Consider the following 20,285-nt stretch of genomic DNA (forward strand, 5'->3'; position numbering starts at 1 on the left):
AGCCATCGCCGATGGACTTATCTTGCTACGTAACGCAGACATGCCCTGTCCCCCAGGAGCCCAGCTACATCTGCCAACAGCCAAATCTCCTATGAACCTCCAAGACATGTAAATCACCCGCTTTCTGGGGGGCTCCATACCGTACAGCAGTCACACTGCTCTTGGCTGCCGCCTGCAAGCCAGAGGGGAAGGCCCTGACGCGCGCACAGGGAACCCTTGAGAGTAAGGATGCTCGGACGCCGGGGAAAAGCTGCAGGGAGCCCACGATGTAGCACCGCTGCAGCGAAGCGGCATGGGGCTCCCAAGAGGGTCAGCCTGCTGCGTCCCAGAGTTGTGTTGACGTCCGTCAGCCGGAAGAGCCTCCCTCTTGAACTGACTGGATGCAGAGGGGGCCAGGAAGTGATGGCGCCACTAAAACTCTTACGGGTCCTGCGCTCTGAAGCCCAGATGCCTAGCGGCCCTGGAAAGTGCAAGAGGGCTGCCAAAGTGGCAAAACGATTGAGGGGAGAAAAAGACAGTTGGAAATAGAAGCCCAGGAAGGAGAAAAGAGTAGCACAGGGCTGCTGCCTGGAGCAGAGGACAGAGAATAGCCATGGGCCAGAGAACGGGAAGGCTGAGGGCAACCACTGACTGATGGAGAAACTTCTAGTCAGGGCAGGTTACTCCCTAATTACCCCTAGGGGTTTTTTTTGCCCCTTCCACTGAAGGGTGGGATGCTGGACTGGGGGGATCCCTGGGACCATCCAGATTGGCCGTTCCTGTGTTCCTAATTCTGCCCATCATTAACATTCACTTACCATTGGCCTGGTTCCTCGAGTGATGTCCTAAGTAGAGTGCCCATCCAATTTAAGGACTCTCTGCATCACAAAAGCACTGAGTCAGGTGCCCTGGTTCCCACAAGGTTAATCTCGGCAATGCAAACAAGACTGGCCCATGGTGCACCTGGGAAGGAGGCCGGGACTGTTATGTCCCCTCTCAGGCTTCTCTTTTCCAGACTAAACAAACCCAGTTTTGTCAATTTTCCCTCATAGGTCATGTTTTCTAGACCTTTGATCATTTTTGTTGCTCTTCTCTGGACTTTCTCCAATTTGTCCACATCCTTCCTGAAATGTGGTGCCCAGAACTGGACACAATACTCCAGCTGAGGCCTAATCAGCGTGGAGTAGAGCAGAAGAATTACTTCTCTGTCTTGCTTACAACACACCCTGACAATACATCCTAGAATGAGGTTCGCTTTTTTTGCAACAGCGTTACACTGTCGACTCATATTTAGCTGGTGGTCCATTATGACTCTTGGATCCCTTTCCGCAGTACTCCTTCCGAGGCAGTCATTTCCCATTTTGTATGTGTGCAACTGATCATTCCTTCCTAAGTTGCATCCTTCCATCTAGGCTGCATTTCCCTAGTTTGTTTACAAGAAGGTAGCGTGACAGTATCAAAAGCTTTACTAAAGTCGAGATATACCACGTCTACCGCCTCTCCCCTTGTATCCACAAGGCTTGTTACCCTGCCAAAGAAAGCTATCTTTCTGGGTACATGCTGGCGTTAGCGTGGTGATCTTCCCACTGGATGAGAAGGAGCTTCCGGAGGCATCATTGGTGGTACCTCTCCAGACTCTTGAGGAGCTGTCGATAGGTCACCCAGGCTTTGCATCCATAAAGGAGTGTAGGAATAACAATTGCTCTCCATTACCCCTTATGGAAATCTGGACCCATCAGGCAAAACTGAGCCCACTCAGCGCTTCCTGCAATTTTTCTGCTTCCCTCCAACGCTCTGCCAGGCTGACGTCCGCGTGGCAGCGGCTCCACTTCCTTGGGAAGCTGCAGTGGTGGTGGCCGTGGGGGAGCGCGCGCAGCTGGGAGCTGACGCAGGCTTTCCAGGGAATACGCAGTAATTTCATTTAGCTTTGCCCAGCGGAATCATTAGTCGGCGAAAGGAGAGAATAAATAATAAATGACAGGCCCTGGCTCTCCAGCTGTTTGGAAACAATCAGAATTAAAACCGTCTGGCTGACGCAGCCTGGCATGACAAGGGGAAATAAATCCAGCCTGTCACAGCCCTATTTATATTTGCTTCAGGCTGAAGGTTTTATTCTAGCTAGTACCAGGCGCAGGGATGTGTGGCGGGCGTGTGGCACAGCCGTGCCTCCTGTAGGGGGTAATGCACACAGCTAGCTTTGGGGAGCAGGACAAAAGAGCCCTGGAGGAGAAGACAAAGGATTTCTGGCTGGCTAAAACTGACTCTCTCTAGGGACAGGGTTCTATTGTTTGAGGGGACAGACAGACCCACACAGATACCTGCTGGGGGTCTGAAGAAGTTAGGCCTTCCGAGGCACACCTCCAGGTAGAATAGACACAGGCACAGACCATTAGTGTTTTAAAATCCATTTACACTTCCATTAGCTTTGCTCCTACTGTTGAGATTAAACGATACTTTGGTTTAATCCCGGGTCTGGTCTCTCTGTTCATTGCTGGTCACAGATGCCCTCAGGGAAGAAGTGCAGGGGCTGAACCTGCTGGCTAAGTACAGTGAACCCCAGGGCCTGGTCTGAGGTGGAGAACTGCAGGATTTCATCCCAGGAGAGGTAAAGACCCAAGGCCTGGCACGGGAGGGGGTGCATTTGAAGAGGCCAGAGCGGGGACAGAGGGACAGCGAGCCCTGTAATGATGGCACCTGCATTCAGAAATCCTATTTACACTGGCTCTGGTGGGATTACCTCAATGGCCCTGAAGCCCCGGGCTGTTCTAGGGTTTTGTACTGCTACCCAGCCCCATAGTATCTAGGTGCCTTTCACCCCCCAATACTAGTTGAACTGGGATAGGAGCCACACTGCCAGGCTATACTGCGCTTCTGTGAATATCCAAATGCTCAGCTGCTAGACCACTGGGAGTTCTCTGGCCTGTGTCAGCCAGGAGGGCAGACCAGACGATCACAACGGCCCCTTCTGGCCTTGCTACGAGTAAGAATCGAGCTAGAGAGAACCTCACTCCGCAATGACTTTGCGATGTGTCCTTCACTGCAAGCCTGGCAAGCCTAAAGGAGCCTATCAGAGGGGAACCAGTAACATATGCGCATATTCATTTGAAGCCCAAAAGCTGACACTGCGTTTCCTGAGGCTGTATCAGGCCCCTTTTGAGGTTTTGCTTTCTTGTTAAATGCCAGGGGCTCCCACTCTCCCCCTCAGCAGTCAGCCAAGCCCTGGGCGTGCAGCCACCCTGCAAAGCCCTGCTCAAGTTCCTGCCACCCACTAGTGCTCTGCTTCCCCACGTGCACCGTGAGAACTTCTGGGGGCGCAGCCCATGTGTTCCTGCACTGCAGCAAACCAAGCCGCTCTATGATTCCACCCCACTGAAGCGTGGGAGAGCTTGCCTGGCCTGCTGGGCACACAGGGGCAATTGTGGGAAGGCCCTGGAGGACTATCAGCACCGAGCGATTTAGCCTGCATCCTGGGCTACCAGACCAAGTGAAAGCGGGACATAGGTTCCACCCCACACCCCCAACGGGACCAGCTAGCCTGAGCAGAAAGAACCATGACACTCGCGGGAGTGGGATATATGTGTGGGGAGGGGAAGGTGGTTAGGGGCCATGCCAGGGTAAGAGCCTGGACTAACTGCAGCGAAGACAGATCTCCCCATCCTCACTTTTGTAGCAAAGTTTTGCAATGGGCGAGACATGCTGAACAGCCCTTGAAACCCCAAACTTCCCTTCGTCCTCAGAAACAGACCCAATACCAACCGCTTCCCCATCAACGTAGCCTGACTAAATGCAGTGCCAGGCTCAGGACTGGAATGGAGATGGGTGGGGGGGGGACAGGATTGGGGTGCAGTAACCGAGCTGTGTGAAAGGTTTGTGCAACACCTGAATCTGGCCAGCACCATCAATCTGTCACTTTCATGAGCACTAATAAAAAAAATTCACTCCCAACCATCTCAAAGGGAATTCACTGGTTCACCAGCCTCTTTGCATCGCTATTAATTCTGGTCACTGTCTGGCAGGAACAGACTTCAAAGTATGTTCTCTGCCCATCCAGATTGGAAACTGCCTTCAGAAGAAACTGATGCTCTCATCCACCCACCCAGAAACCACATGCAGAGGCTGAATGTAAATGCAATTCCCATTAGCTGGTGCTCATCAACTCGCTCTCACTACATGCCCTTCACGGTGTCCCTGCTCACCCCCTCCTAGGGTGACCAGATCCCAACAGTAAAATATCAGGACACATGAGGGAGGTGGAGGTGGTGATATACCGTATCATACATAAACATGTAAAAAACCATTGATATTAATAGTAATGGTATATAGAATCATAGGACTGGAAGGGACCTCGAGAGATTATCTAGTCCAGTCCCCTTCACTCGTGGCAGAACTAAGTATTATCTAGACCAGTGCTTCTCAAGCTATCTGATGTGGGGGACTGGCAATTTTTTTCCCCAATGTGCGCGCAGACCGGCAGCCGATGGCTCACGGACCGGCACCGGTCCCCGGACCACCACTTTGAGTAGCACTGATCTAGACCATCCCTGGCAGGTGTTTGCCTAACCTGCTCTTAAAAATCCCCAATGATGGAGATTCCACAACCTCCCTAGGCAATTTATTCCAGTGCTTAACCACCCTGACAGTTAGGAAGTTTTTCCTAATGTCCAACCTAAACCACCCTTGCTGCAATTTAAGCCCCTTGCTTCTTGTCCTAGCCTCAGAGGTTCAGAAGAACAATTTTTCTCCCTCCCCCTTGTAACTACCTTTTATGTACTTGAAAATGGTTATGTCCCCTCTCAGTCTTCTCTTCTCCAGACTAAACAAACCCCATTTTTTCAATCTTCCCCGACAGTTCATGTTTTCTAGACCTTTAATCATTTTTTGTCGCTCTTCTCTGGATTCTCTCCAATTTCTCCACTTCCTTCCTGAAATGCAGTGCTCATAACAGGACACAATGCTCGAGTTGAGGCCTAATCAGCGCGGAGTAGAGCGGAAGGGGGGAGGGATGGCTCAGTGGTTTGAGCACTGGCCTGCTAAACCCAGGGTTGTGAGTTCAATCCTTGAGGGGGCCAGTTAGGGATCTGGGGCAAAAAAAAAAAAAAATTGGGAATTGTGCCTGCTTTGAGCAGGGGGTTGGACTAGATGATCTCCTGAGGTCCCTTCCAACTCTGATATTCTATGATTCTATGGAAGAATTACTTCTTGTGTCTTGCTTCCAACACTCCTGCTAATACATCCTAGAATGATGTTTGCTTTTTTTGCAACAGCGTTACACTGTTGACTCATATTTAGCTTGTGGTCCACTATGACCCCCCCAGATTCCTTTCCGCAGTACTCCTTCCTAGGCATCATTTCCCATTTTGTATGCGTGCAACTGATTGTTCCTCCCTAAGTGGAGTACTTTGCATTTGTCCTTATTGAATTTCATCCTATTTACTTCAGACCATTTCTCCAGTTTTTCCAGATCATTCTGAATTTTAATCCTATCCTCCAAAGCACTTGCAACCCCTCCCAGCTTGGTATCGTCCGCAAACTTTATAAGTGTACTCCCTACATCATTGATGAAGATATTGAACAGAACTGGACCCAGAACCGATCCCTGCGGGACCCCACTCGTTATGTCCTTCCAGCATGTCTGTGAACCACTGTCAACTAAGGAATGGTTTTCCAACCAGTTTTGCACCCACCTTATAGTAGCTCCATCTAGGTTGCATTTCCCTGGTTTGTTTATGAGTAGGTCATCCGTGATAGTATCAAAAGTTTTACTAAAGTCAAGATATACCACATCTACCGCTTTCCCTCCTATCCACAGGCTTGTTGCCCTGTCAAAGAAAGCTATCAGGTTGGTTTGACATGATTTGTTTTTTACATATCCATTCAGACTGTCACCTATCACCTTATTAACTTCTAGTTGTTTGCAAATTGATGGCTTAATTATTTGCTCCATTATCTTTCTGGGTACAGAAGTTAAGCTGACTGATCTGTAACTCCCCAGGTTGTCCTTATTTCCCTTTTCATAGATTGGCACTCTATTTGCCCTTTTCCAGTTTGCTGGAATCTCTCCCCTCTTCCATGACTTTTCAAAGGTAACTGCTAATGGCTCAGATACCTCCTCAGTCAGCTCCTTGAGTATTTTAGGATGCATTTCATCAGGCCCTGGTGACTTGAAGACATCTAACTTGTCTAAGTAATTTTTAAACTTCCTCTTTTCCTATTTTAGCCTCTAATCCTACCTCCTTTTCACTGATATTCACTATGTTAGACATCCAATTGCCACCAATCTTCTTGGTGGAAACTGAAACAAAGAAGTCATTAAGCAGCTCTGCCACTTCCACATTTTCTGTTATTTCCCCCCAACCCTCATTGTGTATCAGGCCTATCCTGTCCTTGGTCTTCCTCTTGCTTCTAACATAGTTGTAGAATGTTTTCCTGTTACCCTTTATGTCTCTCGCAAGTTTGATCTCGTTTTGTGCCGTGGTCTTTCTAATTTTGTCCCTACATACTTGTGTTACTTGTTTATATTCATCCTTTGTAATTTGACCTAGTTTCCACTTTTTGTAAGACTCCGTTTTTTTTTTATTTTTAGATCATTGAAGATCTCCTGGTTAAGCCAGGGTGGTCTCTTGCCAGACTTCTTATCATTCCTACACAGTGGGATAGTTTGCTCTTGTGCCCTTAATAATGTCTCTTTGAAAATTGCCAACTGTCTTCAATTGTTTTTCCCCTCAGACTTGCTTCCCATGGGATCCTACCTACCAACTCCCCGAGTTTGCTGAAGTCTGCAGAACAAGTACTGCGAACACAGTCAATTCCCTATTGTCAGAAAGCACAAGAGGCATCCCCAGAAGACAGTTTGCTACGAGGAACGTTGAACCTGATTGCACAACCCTGACTGCAAGGGGATCTCCGGCGGAAGCTGTGGACGACACTCACGCTCCATGAGACAAGGCTCATGCTGTCTAACCTGAGAAGGGGACTTAGCGTTCTGGGCCCCGATCCTGCAGTGCGGTGATTCTCCTCTGCATCACGGTGCTGGCAGATCCTGGTGCTACAGTCAGCCATGGGTGGCTCAGCCCAGAGCAGGGGGACGCTCCAGTGCCAGAGAGCCAGCAGAGCAGTTCCTATGCCGCTGCCCTCCTGCTGCCAGGGATAGCGGGCACGGACACGCACCCAGCCAGCTCGGTAGTGGAGGAGCACAAAGGCCAACTTTCCCCTCTCCAGAGCTGAGCTGCGAGCTCCTCAGACTACGTACAAATGGAGTCGTTAGCTACAGGGTGGCCAAAACCTCTTGAGCTTAATCAAAAGTGGAGTTTTGGAGCTGGCAACATTTTAATTCCTCCTTTGCAAGTCTGATTTCAGGCTTGATTTGAAAAAAGCAGATTCTCTTCCCTGAGGGCACGAATTCGCCGCTGCCGTTTCTATCCGTGGGACCGGCGGGCACAGCTGGGCGGACTGTAGGCGCTAGTATGCGTACCTGCAACCACCAGCTATTAACTCTCATCGCTCTTGTGAAAGCTGCACAAGCCAATCCGAGCTGAAGCCAGCACTAGCAGGGACGGCAGCCCTGGTGTGCGAAGCTTTGGAAGCAGCTTGCGTGCTCCCATCAGACCCAAGGAGGACGCCTGTCTTGTGTGCTCTCTGCACGGAGCCTAGGGGTTCTGACTGGGTTTTCATTCATATTCCCTGCATAACCCAGGCACGAGACCCTAGACTCCTCGAAAGCAAGAGACTCTTTGGCCGGAGATCTTAGGAAGTGAAACCAGTGAGTGTCACAGCTTCCCACGCATTTCACGACCTGCGTTGTAGAACGCTGTAGCGATATAGGTCTGCTTCTTACTGCAGTGCCTACACAGATCTCGATGCTGGTCTCATGGTCCTGCCACCCCAGCCTGCAGCTTCTCCCAAGCCTGTCCTGCTTCTGCTGGCCCTCACCTCCCTCCATCCATTGACCTGTTGCACACTGGGGTGGAAAAAGGGGAGTCCTCCCCTCAGTCCTCAGCCGGGGGAAGCCTGCAGCCCTAGTGGTCTCTCACACCCCTCACCTCCTCCATACAGTGATTCACCACCTCAAACCTGCAGCCAGGCTGGGATTTTCAAAGGAGTTACACACCTAACTCCTCAAGGGACTCTTTTAAAAATTCCAGCCTAAACTCATACAGTCCCTCCTGAGGCAGCACTAATTCTCAAGATTTCCCGACTCCCAGTCCTGTGCTCATTCCCATAGGCCACACCACACCCAGGGGCCCTGCTAAGCTTCGGGGAGATGAGGGGCAGGGCTGGCCTAGCAGGGGGAATTGTAGGTCAAGATCAAGGGCCATGAGCAGAGCCATGTGTGCAGGGAACCCTGGTCTGGAATAGCAGGAGTGCTGCAGGTCAGGAGTAAGGCGCGTCAGCAGAAAAGGGTGTGGGGGAGCCCGGGGTCATGTGGGGTGCAGGACTGAGCTATGTTGGCAGAGCTGTGCAGAGTGCAGGGGCATGGTTCTTGCAGTGCTGGCAGAACAGGGGGTGCTGCAGGCCAGAACTGAGGTGCCTCAGTAGAGCTGTGTACTGGGAAGCGTATACAGCTCCCGCCCTCGTTAAGCCAAGGTATTCGTCCATCTCTCTGCTAAGCAGACAGCAGTCCAGTTCTCATTGCTGACCACTGCAGCTATGCACCACGGGATGCTGAACAGACTGCACCCTCCCCCCATTCCTTTTAAAAAAAGCAGACGACAGAAACACTGCTCTGTCTGGATCCGCTGCACCCTATCCAATTTGGCGTCACGCATGTGGAAGGGCGAAGAAAGGAGCCGAGAACATAAATGGGTTTCAGTTGGATATAGAGACTTAACTTCCAGATGAAGACAGTGTGTTGATGGCGTTTAACAAACTGGCGGTTAAGGCAAAGCTGTGATTTCTGCTCAAACCTGGGATTTGTCAGGCTAGAACAGCACACGTTTGCAAACCCTTGATGTTGAGAAAGATTACCCCTTGCTAGCTGGCTCAGGGGGCTGTTGCCTGCCAGAGGGGCGAGCTTTAAAGATAAAGGTTCGTCTTGAATTATAAAGCCAGAGGATATCTGACACGGCTCCTAGAGCCGGGTACAGAACTCTGGTTTGGGCATGTGGTTAAAGGCTGTTTCATTATGCCACACAGTCGTCCTGGAATATTTATGAACAACTGTTCATGGCTGTTCCATACTCCTGCCTGGGGAACACTTAGTTAGCCCTCGTCTGTGCAGTTGTCCCATTTGCTCATGCAGAGGCAGCCGGGATGCAGCTTCCACGGTCCCCTCGTGAATGTGGTCTCGGACATTCAGGCAAAGTGAAGAGATGCTCATGGGCTCACCTGGAAGGAAACACCCATTGTGTATAGCACACGGCTTCATTTGCCTAGCTCAGAAAGACAACTCAACCCCACCTAGTTTAATAGGATTCCAGAGAGTCAGGGGGTTTCAAACCGGGGACTGACGCAGCCTGGCTGCTGCTCTGGGTAAATCTCACACTAGAAAGACACAGTTTAAAACCCCTGGTCAGCAAAGCAGCTCTAAACTAATCACAGGTCAGCCACATACCCGGATGGTAACTTCCGGGCCCAGACATCACTCTGCTTCTAATTCAGAGCCTCCCCGTCTTCCCCCAAAGTTTTCCAATAGCTCCTCAATCCTCCAGGAAAGTGAGGCTGGACTGTAATCTCCCCACCCAGCCACCGCGCTCTGCTGTGAGAATCAATACTATGCCCGCATCTAGCCCCTCCTAAAATCCCATCCCTGGCTCCCTGCTCCCTTCAGTTCCTTACTCTCATCTTCAAGGCCCTGCGCAGCCAAGCCCCTGCCTACCACTCAGAACATCTGCTTTCATTCCCTCTGCCAAGGCCTCTTTGCTCAAAGGGCAGGAGCGTCTTCCTATCTTGAAAGCACCAGAAAGTCCGTCTGTTCTTTCTTTATCTCCTCACCTGCCTGCCAAGCGTGACAAACAAAGCTCAGCTCTGCCTCTTGGGTGGAAAACACATGGAGGAGCCATCTGCCTAATTATCATTTAAAAGACGAAGTGCGAAGGGAATATGTGAAGCCAGGGTGGAATTCATGCTGGAAAACTTGCCATGCACCACCAGTCTAAGTCAGCTAATCGGACTTCTAACATGCTCTAAGTGATGCAAGGCTCAGCCTTCTGCCTCCGACGGGAGGAAACCCACTTGCCATCCTCAGCGCAGCTCAGAGGCTCGGCCCCCAGCTACGAGATGAGCATGTTAAAGGTTTGTTATCCACCTGTCCTCTATCAAGAGAGGCTGCCCTCTATATCTCGTTTTTCACAGAGAACAGGGACTGAGCAGGTGGAGTTCCCACCTGTTCCAAACAAAGGGAGCATCTACACTACTGCTAAAGTCGATCTAACTTATGTCACTCAGGGGTGGGAAAAAGTGATGCAAGTTACAGAGACCTCCCACTAAACTGGGAAGAGAGGTAGATATGCTGGAGGGTAGGGATAGGATACAGAGGGACCTAGACAAATTAGAGGATTGGGCCAAAGAAAATCTGATGAGGTTCAACAAGGACAAGCGCAGAGTCCTGCACTTAGGACGGAAGAATCCCATGCACAGCTACAGACTAGGGACCGAATGGCTCGGCAGCAGTTCTGCAGAAAAGGACCTAGGGGTACAGTGGACAAGAAGCTGGATATGAGTCAACAGTGTGCCCTTGTTGCCAAAAAGGCTAACGGCATTTTGGGCTGTATAAGTAGGAGCACGGCCAGCAGATCGAGGGACGTGATCGTTCCCCTCTATTCGGCATTGGTGAGGCCTCATCTGGAGTACTGTGTCCAGTTTCGGGCCCCACACTACAAGAAGGATGTGGAAAAATTGGAAAACGTCCAGCAGAGGGCAACAAAAATGATTAGGGGACTGGAACACATGACTTATGAGGAAAGGCTGAGGGAACTGGGATTATTTAGTCTGCAGAAGAGAAGAATGAGGGGGGATTTGTTAGCTGCTTTCAACTACCTGAAAGGGGGTTCCAAAGAGGATGGATCAGTGGTAGCAGATGACAGAACGAGGAGTAATGGTCTCAAGTTGCAGTGGGGGAGGTTTAGGTTGGATATTAGGAAAAACTTTTTCACTAGGAGGGCGGTGTAGCACTGGAATGAGTTACCTAGGGAGGTGGTGGAATCTCCTTCCTTTGAGGTGTTTAAGGTCAAGCTTGACAAAGCCCTGGCTGGGATGATTTAGTTGGGGTTGGTCCTGCTTGGAGTAGGGGGTTGGACTAGATGACCTCCTGGTCTCTTCCAACCCTGCTATTCTCTGATTCGATGATAAGCGCTATCCACCCTGGCGCTATGTCAGCAGGAGACACTCTCCCGTTGGCAGGCAGCGTCTTCACCAGATGTGGAGCATCGGTGCAGCTGTGCCAATGTAGCGCTTCTAGTGTAGACCTGCCCAGAGTAAAACCAAACCACTTGTACTCTACCCTTTCTCCCTCCCCGGGGCTTGTAACTCAAATCAAAGGCCTCCACCTGAGTTCTCCCCAAAACTTATCTGTTCCTTCACTCTCCTTGCAGGACCTCTCCTGACCTCAGCCCTTCATTCCCACAGCCCCCAAGAGACACACTCGTACCCTGGGGCTAGCGAACGAGCTCCACCTGCCAGCATCAATCCACTGCAATCACACCACACCCGCATGTAATTACTCCGCATGCATGGCTTTAACGCCAGAGACTTTCCCAGGCAGGCTCCAGCACGTGGCACTTATTAGGGCTCCTCTTCATCTCGATCCACTCTGGACCTCTCTAGGAAGAGCCCATTTGGAACGGGTTTCGGTTCACGCAGACATCTGCCAGCTGTGGGCGTGTCTCTAAGAGGGATACTGGGCTGCCCTGGAACTAACCCATTGCCCTTGAGGGCACCACACAAGAAACATGAGTTCGACCCAACGGCTTATGGATCAAGAGCTGAGACTCGGAGAGCCGCACTGAAGCAGGATGTTCTGGCCCAGTGGGGAGAGAGCACAACATCCCTCGCCAGGAACGGGCCCCAGTCCCTTCCGTTCTTCTCCTGAACAAGGGTTGGTGGGGATCGTGGAAAAACTGGAGGGATCTTTTCAGGACACAAGGGGCACCCAGGGGACATAATGAGGAAGCAGACAGGTTCCACCGCCGCTGCCGAGCCAGGGGCTTTAATGTGGCCTCGGCAGCCGCCCTGCGAGTAGCTGAGGTGTGGACGTGTCACCTCAGCGATGCACAATAGCTCGGGTAGAAGTGAGCCTGCTGCCCCATCCTGGCTCAGCAGCGGCTGACGGCTGCTTCCCTAGCAGGGGGCACGCAGCAAGGGAGAGTTCGGTTACATCTGATTCGAGGATGAGCCCCACTCACCCAGCCGGCCATGCAGTGAAGACCACTGGGACGCCCCCTGTTGCCGCAGAAGTCCAGCTAGGTACATACTGGGACGCAGTTCCCAGCAGGGGACTTGATGCGTGTGCACTGGTTGTGATGCAGAGTTCAGGAGCAGCTACCGGCCAGAGCGGCCAGGCGCCACGGGGCGCAGGTCCTGGAGGCAGAGCTGCTTTAAGGAGGCCTGCTGCACTCTGCTGCTACAGGAGACTTGGGGATGCCTGTGCTAGCAGGGGACTGGGCTCAGTGTCCCCTAGGACTTACCAGCTGGTCATCGCTGGAGAGTGTCAAGGTAGCTAGAGGTGATGAAGACAATCCCGCCATGCCCTTCGCTGATCCCACTTCGGATTTGCTTGTGGCGGCTTGTGAAACTTTCCATGCTTTGGCTGTGCTGGAAAAGGCCAATGGGAGCCTTGCCTAGTCCAGGCCAATGGCCTATGCTCCTGAGCACCGCACACGCCCGTTAGTGTTGCAAGCATCTACCGTCCTTAACCTGGCACTGCCCATGTCCAGTGCCTGTAATGCACGCATAAGCCTCTTCGAACAAAGCCTCTGAGGCTCCGAAGGCAAGCGCCGAATTTGTTACGCAGAGTTCTTTAAAAAGGCGAGCAGGGGAACTCATGAATCTTGCAGATCCTTGCGCAAACCCTGCAGTGTCTTTCTCGATCCCATGACACTTCCTAGACACTTGGACATTGGAACTGGTTTCCACAGAGGTGGGGGGGAGCAGTGCCCAGGAGTCTGTGATTGTTCGTTAACTCTTTTGGAATAGCGCTATGGGATCTTTTACCCCCTGCCATGATAGATACCAAATACAGGCAGAATCAGTCTCAGTTTCTCAGTTTAACATCTCAACTGATGGACAGAGCGCACCCATTGGTACACACTATACCATCAGTGGGGCATATGACCAAGAGCAGATGTCTCATCAGAAGGAGAGAGAGCATTACCAATGGAACCATCTCTGTCAGGCCAACTTTCCCCGCTCCAGCTGTTTTATTACCTTGCGAGCTCTCCTTTTCCGCTCAACTCCATTTATGGCACTATGGGGCTAAATCTTTGACAGGCAGAAACAATCAGAGCTAGACGGAAGACAATCCAGTTATATGGATTTACAGCAGCTCCAAATCTGGCCATCTAGCCAGAGCCATCGTTTATATTTCCTCAGGTAGAGTTCTCTCTTGATGCACTAACATCACGGGACTGGCAGGAAGGCAGAACAGAACCGGTGGACCACAGGTACCCAGCGCACTGGGAATAGAACGTCTTTGGCTCGTACTCACCGGCTCCTGGAAATAAAGCTGATAGTCAAACACAGGATGGGCTTTGATCATCTCCATGACACTCACTTTGGGGTTCGCGGGTTTGTATGGCGTGTTCAGCCCAGCCACCGCCCTAAGACACCAGCAGCAGGAATCAGAGAGGGAGAAACCAAAAGATCCAGTTTACAAGCAATAGCGATATGCTCTGATTCAAAGGGCAGACTCCGAATTTGCACACTGGCATTGGGCTGCGCACACACACAGGGGCGTTTACATGGGTCAGGAAGTCGCCCATGAGGAGGCTTCAGAGAGAAGTGCGATATGGACCTTTTCAGGGGCTCCCTCTGAGCTTCAAGCGCATGGAGCTCCTTAACTAGAACCCCACCACGAAGGAGTCTGGGGGAAGCAGAGCCATTGTTTCTGTGATGGGAGGGCAGTGAGAGCAGTAATTGGTGAACTGGGGCAGGGGAGATGGATAGTAGAGACTGTCACTCCTATTACACCCCAGGCCCCAGGAGTAACAACAACATGTTAAGGACCAGATCCACAACGGGCATAATTCACCATAATCATATTGGCCTAAACAGATCAATTTACACCGTCTAAGAATCTGGCCCCGAGTGCCCAGAGCCGTACCCTGTGGTGAAGCATCACTTGTCAGTGGGGAAGGGCCCAACGAAAGAGGTCACTGAATCCCAGATCCACTCGGTCCACAAACTAAGGCTCTAGCCACCATCACCCCAGTCTCGCAGGCTGGTTTCAGATCCAGCTTCAACAACTGGCTGAATAATTCACCGGGGATTGGCTTAGGCTCTAGGACCCTTACCGTGGCAACATGCGTTACATCCACATGAAGAGATCAGAGTCTAAGACCAGAGAGGTTGGGGAAGACTGGCAGGAGGATGTGCAGAGAAAACTCACTGGATTGGGCTGCTCCTCAGGCTGCACTTGTTCAGTGGCTAAACAGAGAAACTGTCTCCCGGGCTGGCATCCCAGCAACTTTTCCCATCACTAGCTTCACCTAGTGAGGCTCTACTCTGAAAAGGGTCCCTACAAATGGTCTTGTGAGAGGTCACGTTTGTTACGCCTCAGTGACTCCATCAACCACGCTCAGATTGAATACAGAGGTTTTCCTCCACTAGCCGGCACTGGGAACTCAAGCTGGGCTCAGAGTCATGCTGGCATCTTTCCTTCTCACATGGGACCACCACTTCTAAAGGTCCTGTGAGGAAAACTGGGTGCTTGGTGACACCTGTGCAACCCCAGTGCTTTCCGGTCATGACTTCAGTAGCACCTGAGCAATGCCACCGATTTACACAGGTGTAACTGATCAGAATCTTGTTAATGGTGCAATTGATGATGCCCCCAGAGGAAGAGAATCCAGCTCACTTGCTCTCAGCTGTGTTGGCTCTCGAGGGCTAACGAGAGTAAAGAGCAGTAAAAAAATAACCTTTCGCCCCTAAAACGAACAGTTCTGCCTCGGACACTCACAACAGGGAGTAGATCTGGTGAGCCAGCAGAGGCCTCTTTGTACACAGTCACTTTTCAGAGTAGAACCTCGCTTCTAACCAAGTTTTGAGCAAATAAATATTTTCAAGAGTCAAGTTGGTGACTGTGGTGATAATTTATATGGTGGCAAAAAAACACCTTCTGGTCACATTAGTGGGAATCAGGAGCATTTTCTCAGCATTCTCTTCCAAAAATAATCTAATTTCAGGACAGATTAAAAACAACAACCCATGACTAAGTCAGAAAGCTCATTCCATGATACCCCCCCCCCCCCCCCTTTGGAGATTAAACTATAGGGGAGACATCCGATGGCGACTTACCTCACGCGCTCTGGGTAAAAGAGGGCCATGTTCCACACTGCAGCTCCGCCCCAGTCATGGCCGATGAACACTGCCTGGGAAATGCCCTAGAGGAGTACAGGAAACAAGGAAGGCGTCACTGTGAGCATGTCAATGGGTCAGTGATTTTGGGGAGCAAATGTGGTTTTCAGGGCAGAAGGAACTCCAGATACTCTGGCTAGGAACACAGGAGGGTGATCCAGCACTTACCAGTGGGCACAAAGGGTCTGCAGGACAAGGAGACATTTGGAAGCTCTCCACCAGCCAGAGCGAGAGAAGAGTGCGGCTCAGCTTGCCAATGTGGCAACGTCTTTCTCCCCTACACGTTCAGAGCACTCTGCGCCAGACCAGGGTCCTGTCCATCGGGGAGGGGTGGGCCAGGGACTGCAGAACAGGCCAATGCTCATTGTTCCCCAGCCCTGGGGAGGATGGGGAAAGGGACAGCCAGAGGAGGTTTGATTGGGGATAGGTCCTGCTTTGAGCAGGGGGTTGGACTAGATGACCTCCTCAGGTCCCTTCCAACCCTGATATTCTATGATTCTACGATTTCCACAGCCCAGCTGCAGAAGCTCTGAGAGCATGGCTCCAATGGAGCTGCAAAGCTAGGGAGTTCTGCTTCGTCCCCTGTCCCCGTGGCAATCACTGCTAGCAAAGCCAGGGAGTAGAGTTCTTTGTTTGCACTTGGCTCCTAATCCAGCAGGCTGGGTAGCCCATCCAGAGTGAAAACCAGCCTACTAGTGACCTTGCAAACCCTCGATCCAGCATACCAGTCTGTTATCACCAAGGACAAACTTCCATTTACAATGCCCCGGACTCCACCCAGAGCCTGGGGCCGAGCACAGGGACCAAAGCTAGCCTCCCGCCAACCTACAAGCCGGCTGTCAAGTGCAATTCAATTAGCTGCTGGCTGGAGTTTTGCTGGATCTTTTACAGACAAATCAATTGCTCTCCTGACTCCCGCTGGCTGGGAAGTTTAAGGCCAAAGGCTGGATTCAAAGGGCACCTGGGACGTGGCGTCAGCTGGAGTCTGTGATGGTCTCACTCCCGTAGCCCTCCTGACACTGCTGTGCCAATGTGTAAAGGAGCCTCTATTGATGTAACTTACAAAGGAGCTGGGAGGAGGGGTTTCTTCCACGTCGCACAGGGGCTGCTTTAACTCAAGCCGCCTTACGTCTCCTGCTAGTTGCGTTCCTTGGGTCTCTCAGCATGTGGCTTACAGGAATTTAGCCTCCCTTCCATTTACATCAGGCGGCCAAGTTTGAAGCGGATATGTAAGCAGCAGGGTCAGTTACGTGTAGGCGAGTGGGTACAAATCAAAGGCAGGGCAAGAAAATTTGCAGTAGCATAAATGATCAATTTAAGCAGGACAAACCCTTCGCGTAAACACACAAACTACTTTAAACTGCTCTTAAGCTTAGTTCAGTAAGGCCTGGTCCATACACAGAGTTTCACAGTCTAACTAGGAGGTGTGAATTTAAACCAATTTAGTTAAAGCAGTTCAGAAGGGTACAGGGGCACTCTTACTGGGGTCTGAGAGGTGCTTGTTTTACATTAGCCTGAACAGATCTCTAACAGATTTAGGACAGGGCACTGGAATAAGTCAGGATATTATGGGTTCTAGTCCCAGCTCTGCTACTGTCTGGGCAACTCGCTTCCCTGTCCTGTGTCTGTTTGCCCCTCTGTAGAATGGGGATAGCGAATATGCCTTTCTTTGAAGAGCTGCAGGTGGACAGTGCTACGTGAGAGCTAAGCCTTGCTGTTAGCCACCACCTCTTAAAACACCGGCTTCGCAATGAGGGCTCAGCAGCTGTCTCTTGTCATAGGAGGCCTGGCCTTGCCGCAGAAGGTCAGAGGGAAAGGGGACTCGGCTCTCAGGAGAGGCCACTAAACCAACTGCAAAACAGCAGCAAGGCAGCGAGAAGAGGCAAGCAATTTGTTCCAGTTTCGATTGGCCAGGCCCTGCCTTACCTTGAAAGGACCATGGCCGCATCTGTTTCAACAAGATACAGCTCAATCCATGGTGCTCCCTGTTTAGATGTTATTTATTTGTGTGTCCTGATAGAGGCTGGGCCTGGCCAGACTCTCTCTCCTCCTTTGCACGTCCAGCCTTGCTACAGGACCGAGCTTCTTCAGAGGGCACAGAACCCCCCTGGGGAGCTGAGCCCCCTTGCGGGGACGGGGTGTCACATCTGGATTTCACAACTACTACTACTTTGTGTTTCACTGAAGCGCTCACAGCACTTACAAATGGAGGCACCATTATCCCCAGATGGGAAACTGAGGCAGAGAGAGGGGGAAGTGACTCACTCAAGGTCACACAGCCCATCAGCGGCACAGGTGGGAAGAGAACCCTGTGCATTAGCCATTGGACAACACTGCCTCCTAGTTAAAAGGGGACTGGATACCGAAATGAACCCAGGCCACTGTCCGGCCTGCCTCCTCTCTGCTAGTCTAAGCTACTTGCATGGCCCCTATTTCCATCGTACCCGAGCGCCTCACGATCTTCTATGTGTTTATCCTCACAACCCCCCGGCGAGGTAGGGCAGAGCCATTAGTCCCATAGTACAGAGGGGAAACTGAGGCACAGAGGGACTAAGGCCCAGTGGTATTTAGGTGCTTCACTATTGAAATCAATGGGAGTTGAGCCCAGATCCTCAAAGTGACTTGCCCAAGGTCACATGCAGAGCCAGGACTTGAACCCAGGTCTCCCAAGCCCATGCCTTAACCATCCGTCTTCATGTCCGCTGGGGTCCAGGGGCTGATGTGAAATGAACTGGTGGGTCTCAGTCGAGTTCCCCGGGGAACAGGCACACCAAAAACAACCCGCAGGAGTGGCACGTTGCTAGCAGTCTCAGCGGACAGGTTACAAACTCAGCGGGTCACGGCCGATGAACAGACTTCCCTCCCACCTCTAAGTGGGGGACACGCGCGGGGTGCAGGGAAGCTGCTGTTCTGTGTCTACTCAAGACCCTCAGTGTGGTCCCCTTCCGGCTACGGCTGGGCACTGCCAGAGCCTCATCGGCACCGTGCGTTCCAGCAGGGGCGCACGGAGCAGATTTTGATTTAAAACTAGGCTCCTTTGTGGAGCACTTTTCCCCCAAGCTGTGCAACTGCTCAGACGCCAGCTGCTGCAGCAGCAAGAAAGAAAGATCAAGGCCTTGTCAAAAGGTTTTACAACCCGCAGCGGTCACCGGGCCGGGCGGGTTTAATGACAATGTATCGGGTTGGGGCTGCAGAAAGAAAAAAAGCAATCGATCGGGAAACTGCAGGGCCTTCCAGGCAAATGATCCTTAACTGTCCCTAACCAAGGGGGAGCAGCTACCCAGAGCTATTGAGCAGAGCTGCTCCATATGGAACCGCTGGCTCACAGCAACGGCCCGTGCGCCGAAATGGAGATTGAACGGTGCTTAAACAGAGCAGCCATTTCAGACCCAGAAGTTACACTGCAGATTAACGCCCAGTCCCCATCTCACAGCGCAGGAGACAGAGGGAAGGGCAAGGGGAGCAGATTTCCAGTCCCTTCTGCGGATTCTAGCCCCTCCCAGGCATGCTAGCTGCATCGTTGTGGGTTAGGGTGACCAGATGTCCCAATTTTATAGGGACAGTCACGATATTTGGGGCTTTTTCTTATATAGGCTCCTATTACCCCACACTCCGTCCCGATTTTTCACACTTGCTATCTGGTCACCCTATGTTAGGTACATACCGGAGAGATACAGCCCCGCCGGCAGGGCCACTCTGCAGGCAGGGAAGGGAAGGCGGCTCGGGGGAACCCCTGTGTGCACGGCACGGGCACCGAGGATTGGAATAGAAGGGACTATGCCTAGTGCTGTGTCGTCGCCCCTCCTGGCACAGCACTGGATCCACCTCTGCCGCAGAAATAGTACGTCCCGTTAGCCAGCACATCGCCCCAGTGCCACAAGGGGCACTTGACGGAGGCATTACGCTGGCCAGCCACTGCTGTGGGTGCGCTGCACCTCCGCCCCCACCCCAGGGGCCTAGCTGAGCACGCTGTCAGCGATGCCGATGTACGAGGTGGCCACGGGTGGCGCATCGGCTGCCCGTTCGGGGAGGCCAGCCCCCAGCCCTTCTTCCCCACCCATCCCCCACTGCAGCCCCCCAACCCCCACATGGCCACCAGCCCTGGGCCACCCAACCAGCCCCAGCATCCCCAGCCCCAGATTGCCGGGCACCGGTCCCAGCCGCCCTGAGTCCTGGGCCACAGGCCAGCCCACCCTAGCCCAGACCACAGGGGAAGAGCGAGAAGCAGGAGGGGTCTCTGGGTGAAGCGTGAGTGGAGCCATGCCTGGCTGTTTGGGGAGGCTCAGCCTCCCCTGGCCTGTGATACCCACTGCCCATGGGGGTGGCCCAAGACTGGAGCCAATAGGGGTATGTGGATGAAGGGCCAGAGCTAGGATGGGGTAGAGCTGGGGCTGGGGATATTAGCAGAGCTGGGGACGGGGAGCCTGGACCTGGAAATGGCACAGATCAGGATTGATCGTTGCCCTTCTTTGCTCCTTTTCCAATTGTAATAGATATTTTTAGAGTCACATTTACCTAAAGCGTAAGGGTCCTTCTTGATTCATTCAGCAAACTCTGCCCCCCCCCCCCCCCGCACACCTGACAGGTGTGTAAAACATGGGTTAGAACGGCAGAATCTGTCCACATATGTGTTTGCATTCATGAATGGGATATTAAACAATCTGGTAGAGTACTTTGCCCAAGGGCAACATAACCCAGCCGCCAGCCTCACTCCTAGGACCAGCCACATTTATTGGCAAATCTTCCCACAGCTCTGCCCCGTGTAACGTTTGCACGTGAACAATGGTGTGAACACTGGG

General features: G+C 52.0%; 1 protein-coding gene across 3 annotated transcripts in view; it reads right to left on the bottom strand.

The window, feature by feature from the left end:
* EPHX2 (epoxide hydrolase 2) overlaps window positions 1–20,285 on the bottom strand; it is a 128,664-nt gene that overhangs the window by 23,894 nt on the left and 84,485 nt on the right. For all 3 annotated transcript variants that reach the window (XM_043542032.1, XM_037893772.2, XM_043542031.1), the window contains exons 11-12: window positions 15,427–15,512; window positions 13,619–13,730 (exon numbers count right to left, since the gene is read on the bottom strand). In XM_043542032.1, coding sequence (XP_043397967.1) covers window positions 13,619–13,730; window positions 15,427–15,512 — 198 coding nt within the window. The remainder of the gene's footprint in view (window positions 1–13,618; window positions 13,731–15,426; window positions 15,513–20,285) is intronic.

The sequence above is a fragment of the Chelonia mydas genome, chromosome 3 (genome assembly GCF_015237465.2).
Source record: "Chelonia mydas isolate rCheMyd1 chromosome 3, rCheMyd1.pri.v2, whole genome shotgun sequence".
In the NCBI taxonomy this organism is placed as follows: domain Eukaryota; kingdom Metazoa; phylum Chordata; order Testudines; family Cheloniidae; genus Chelonia; species Chelonia mydas.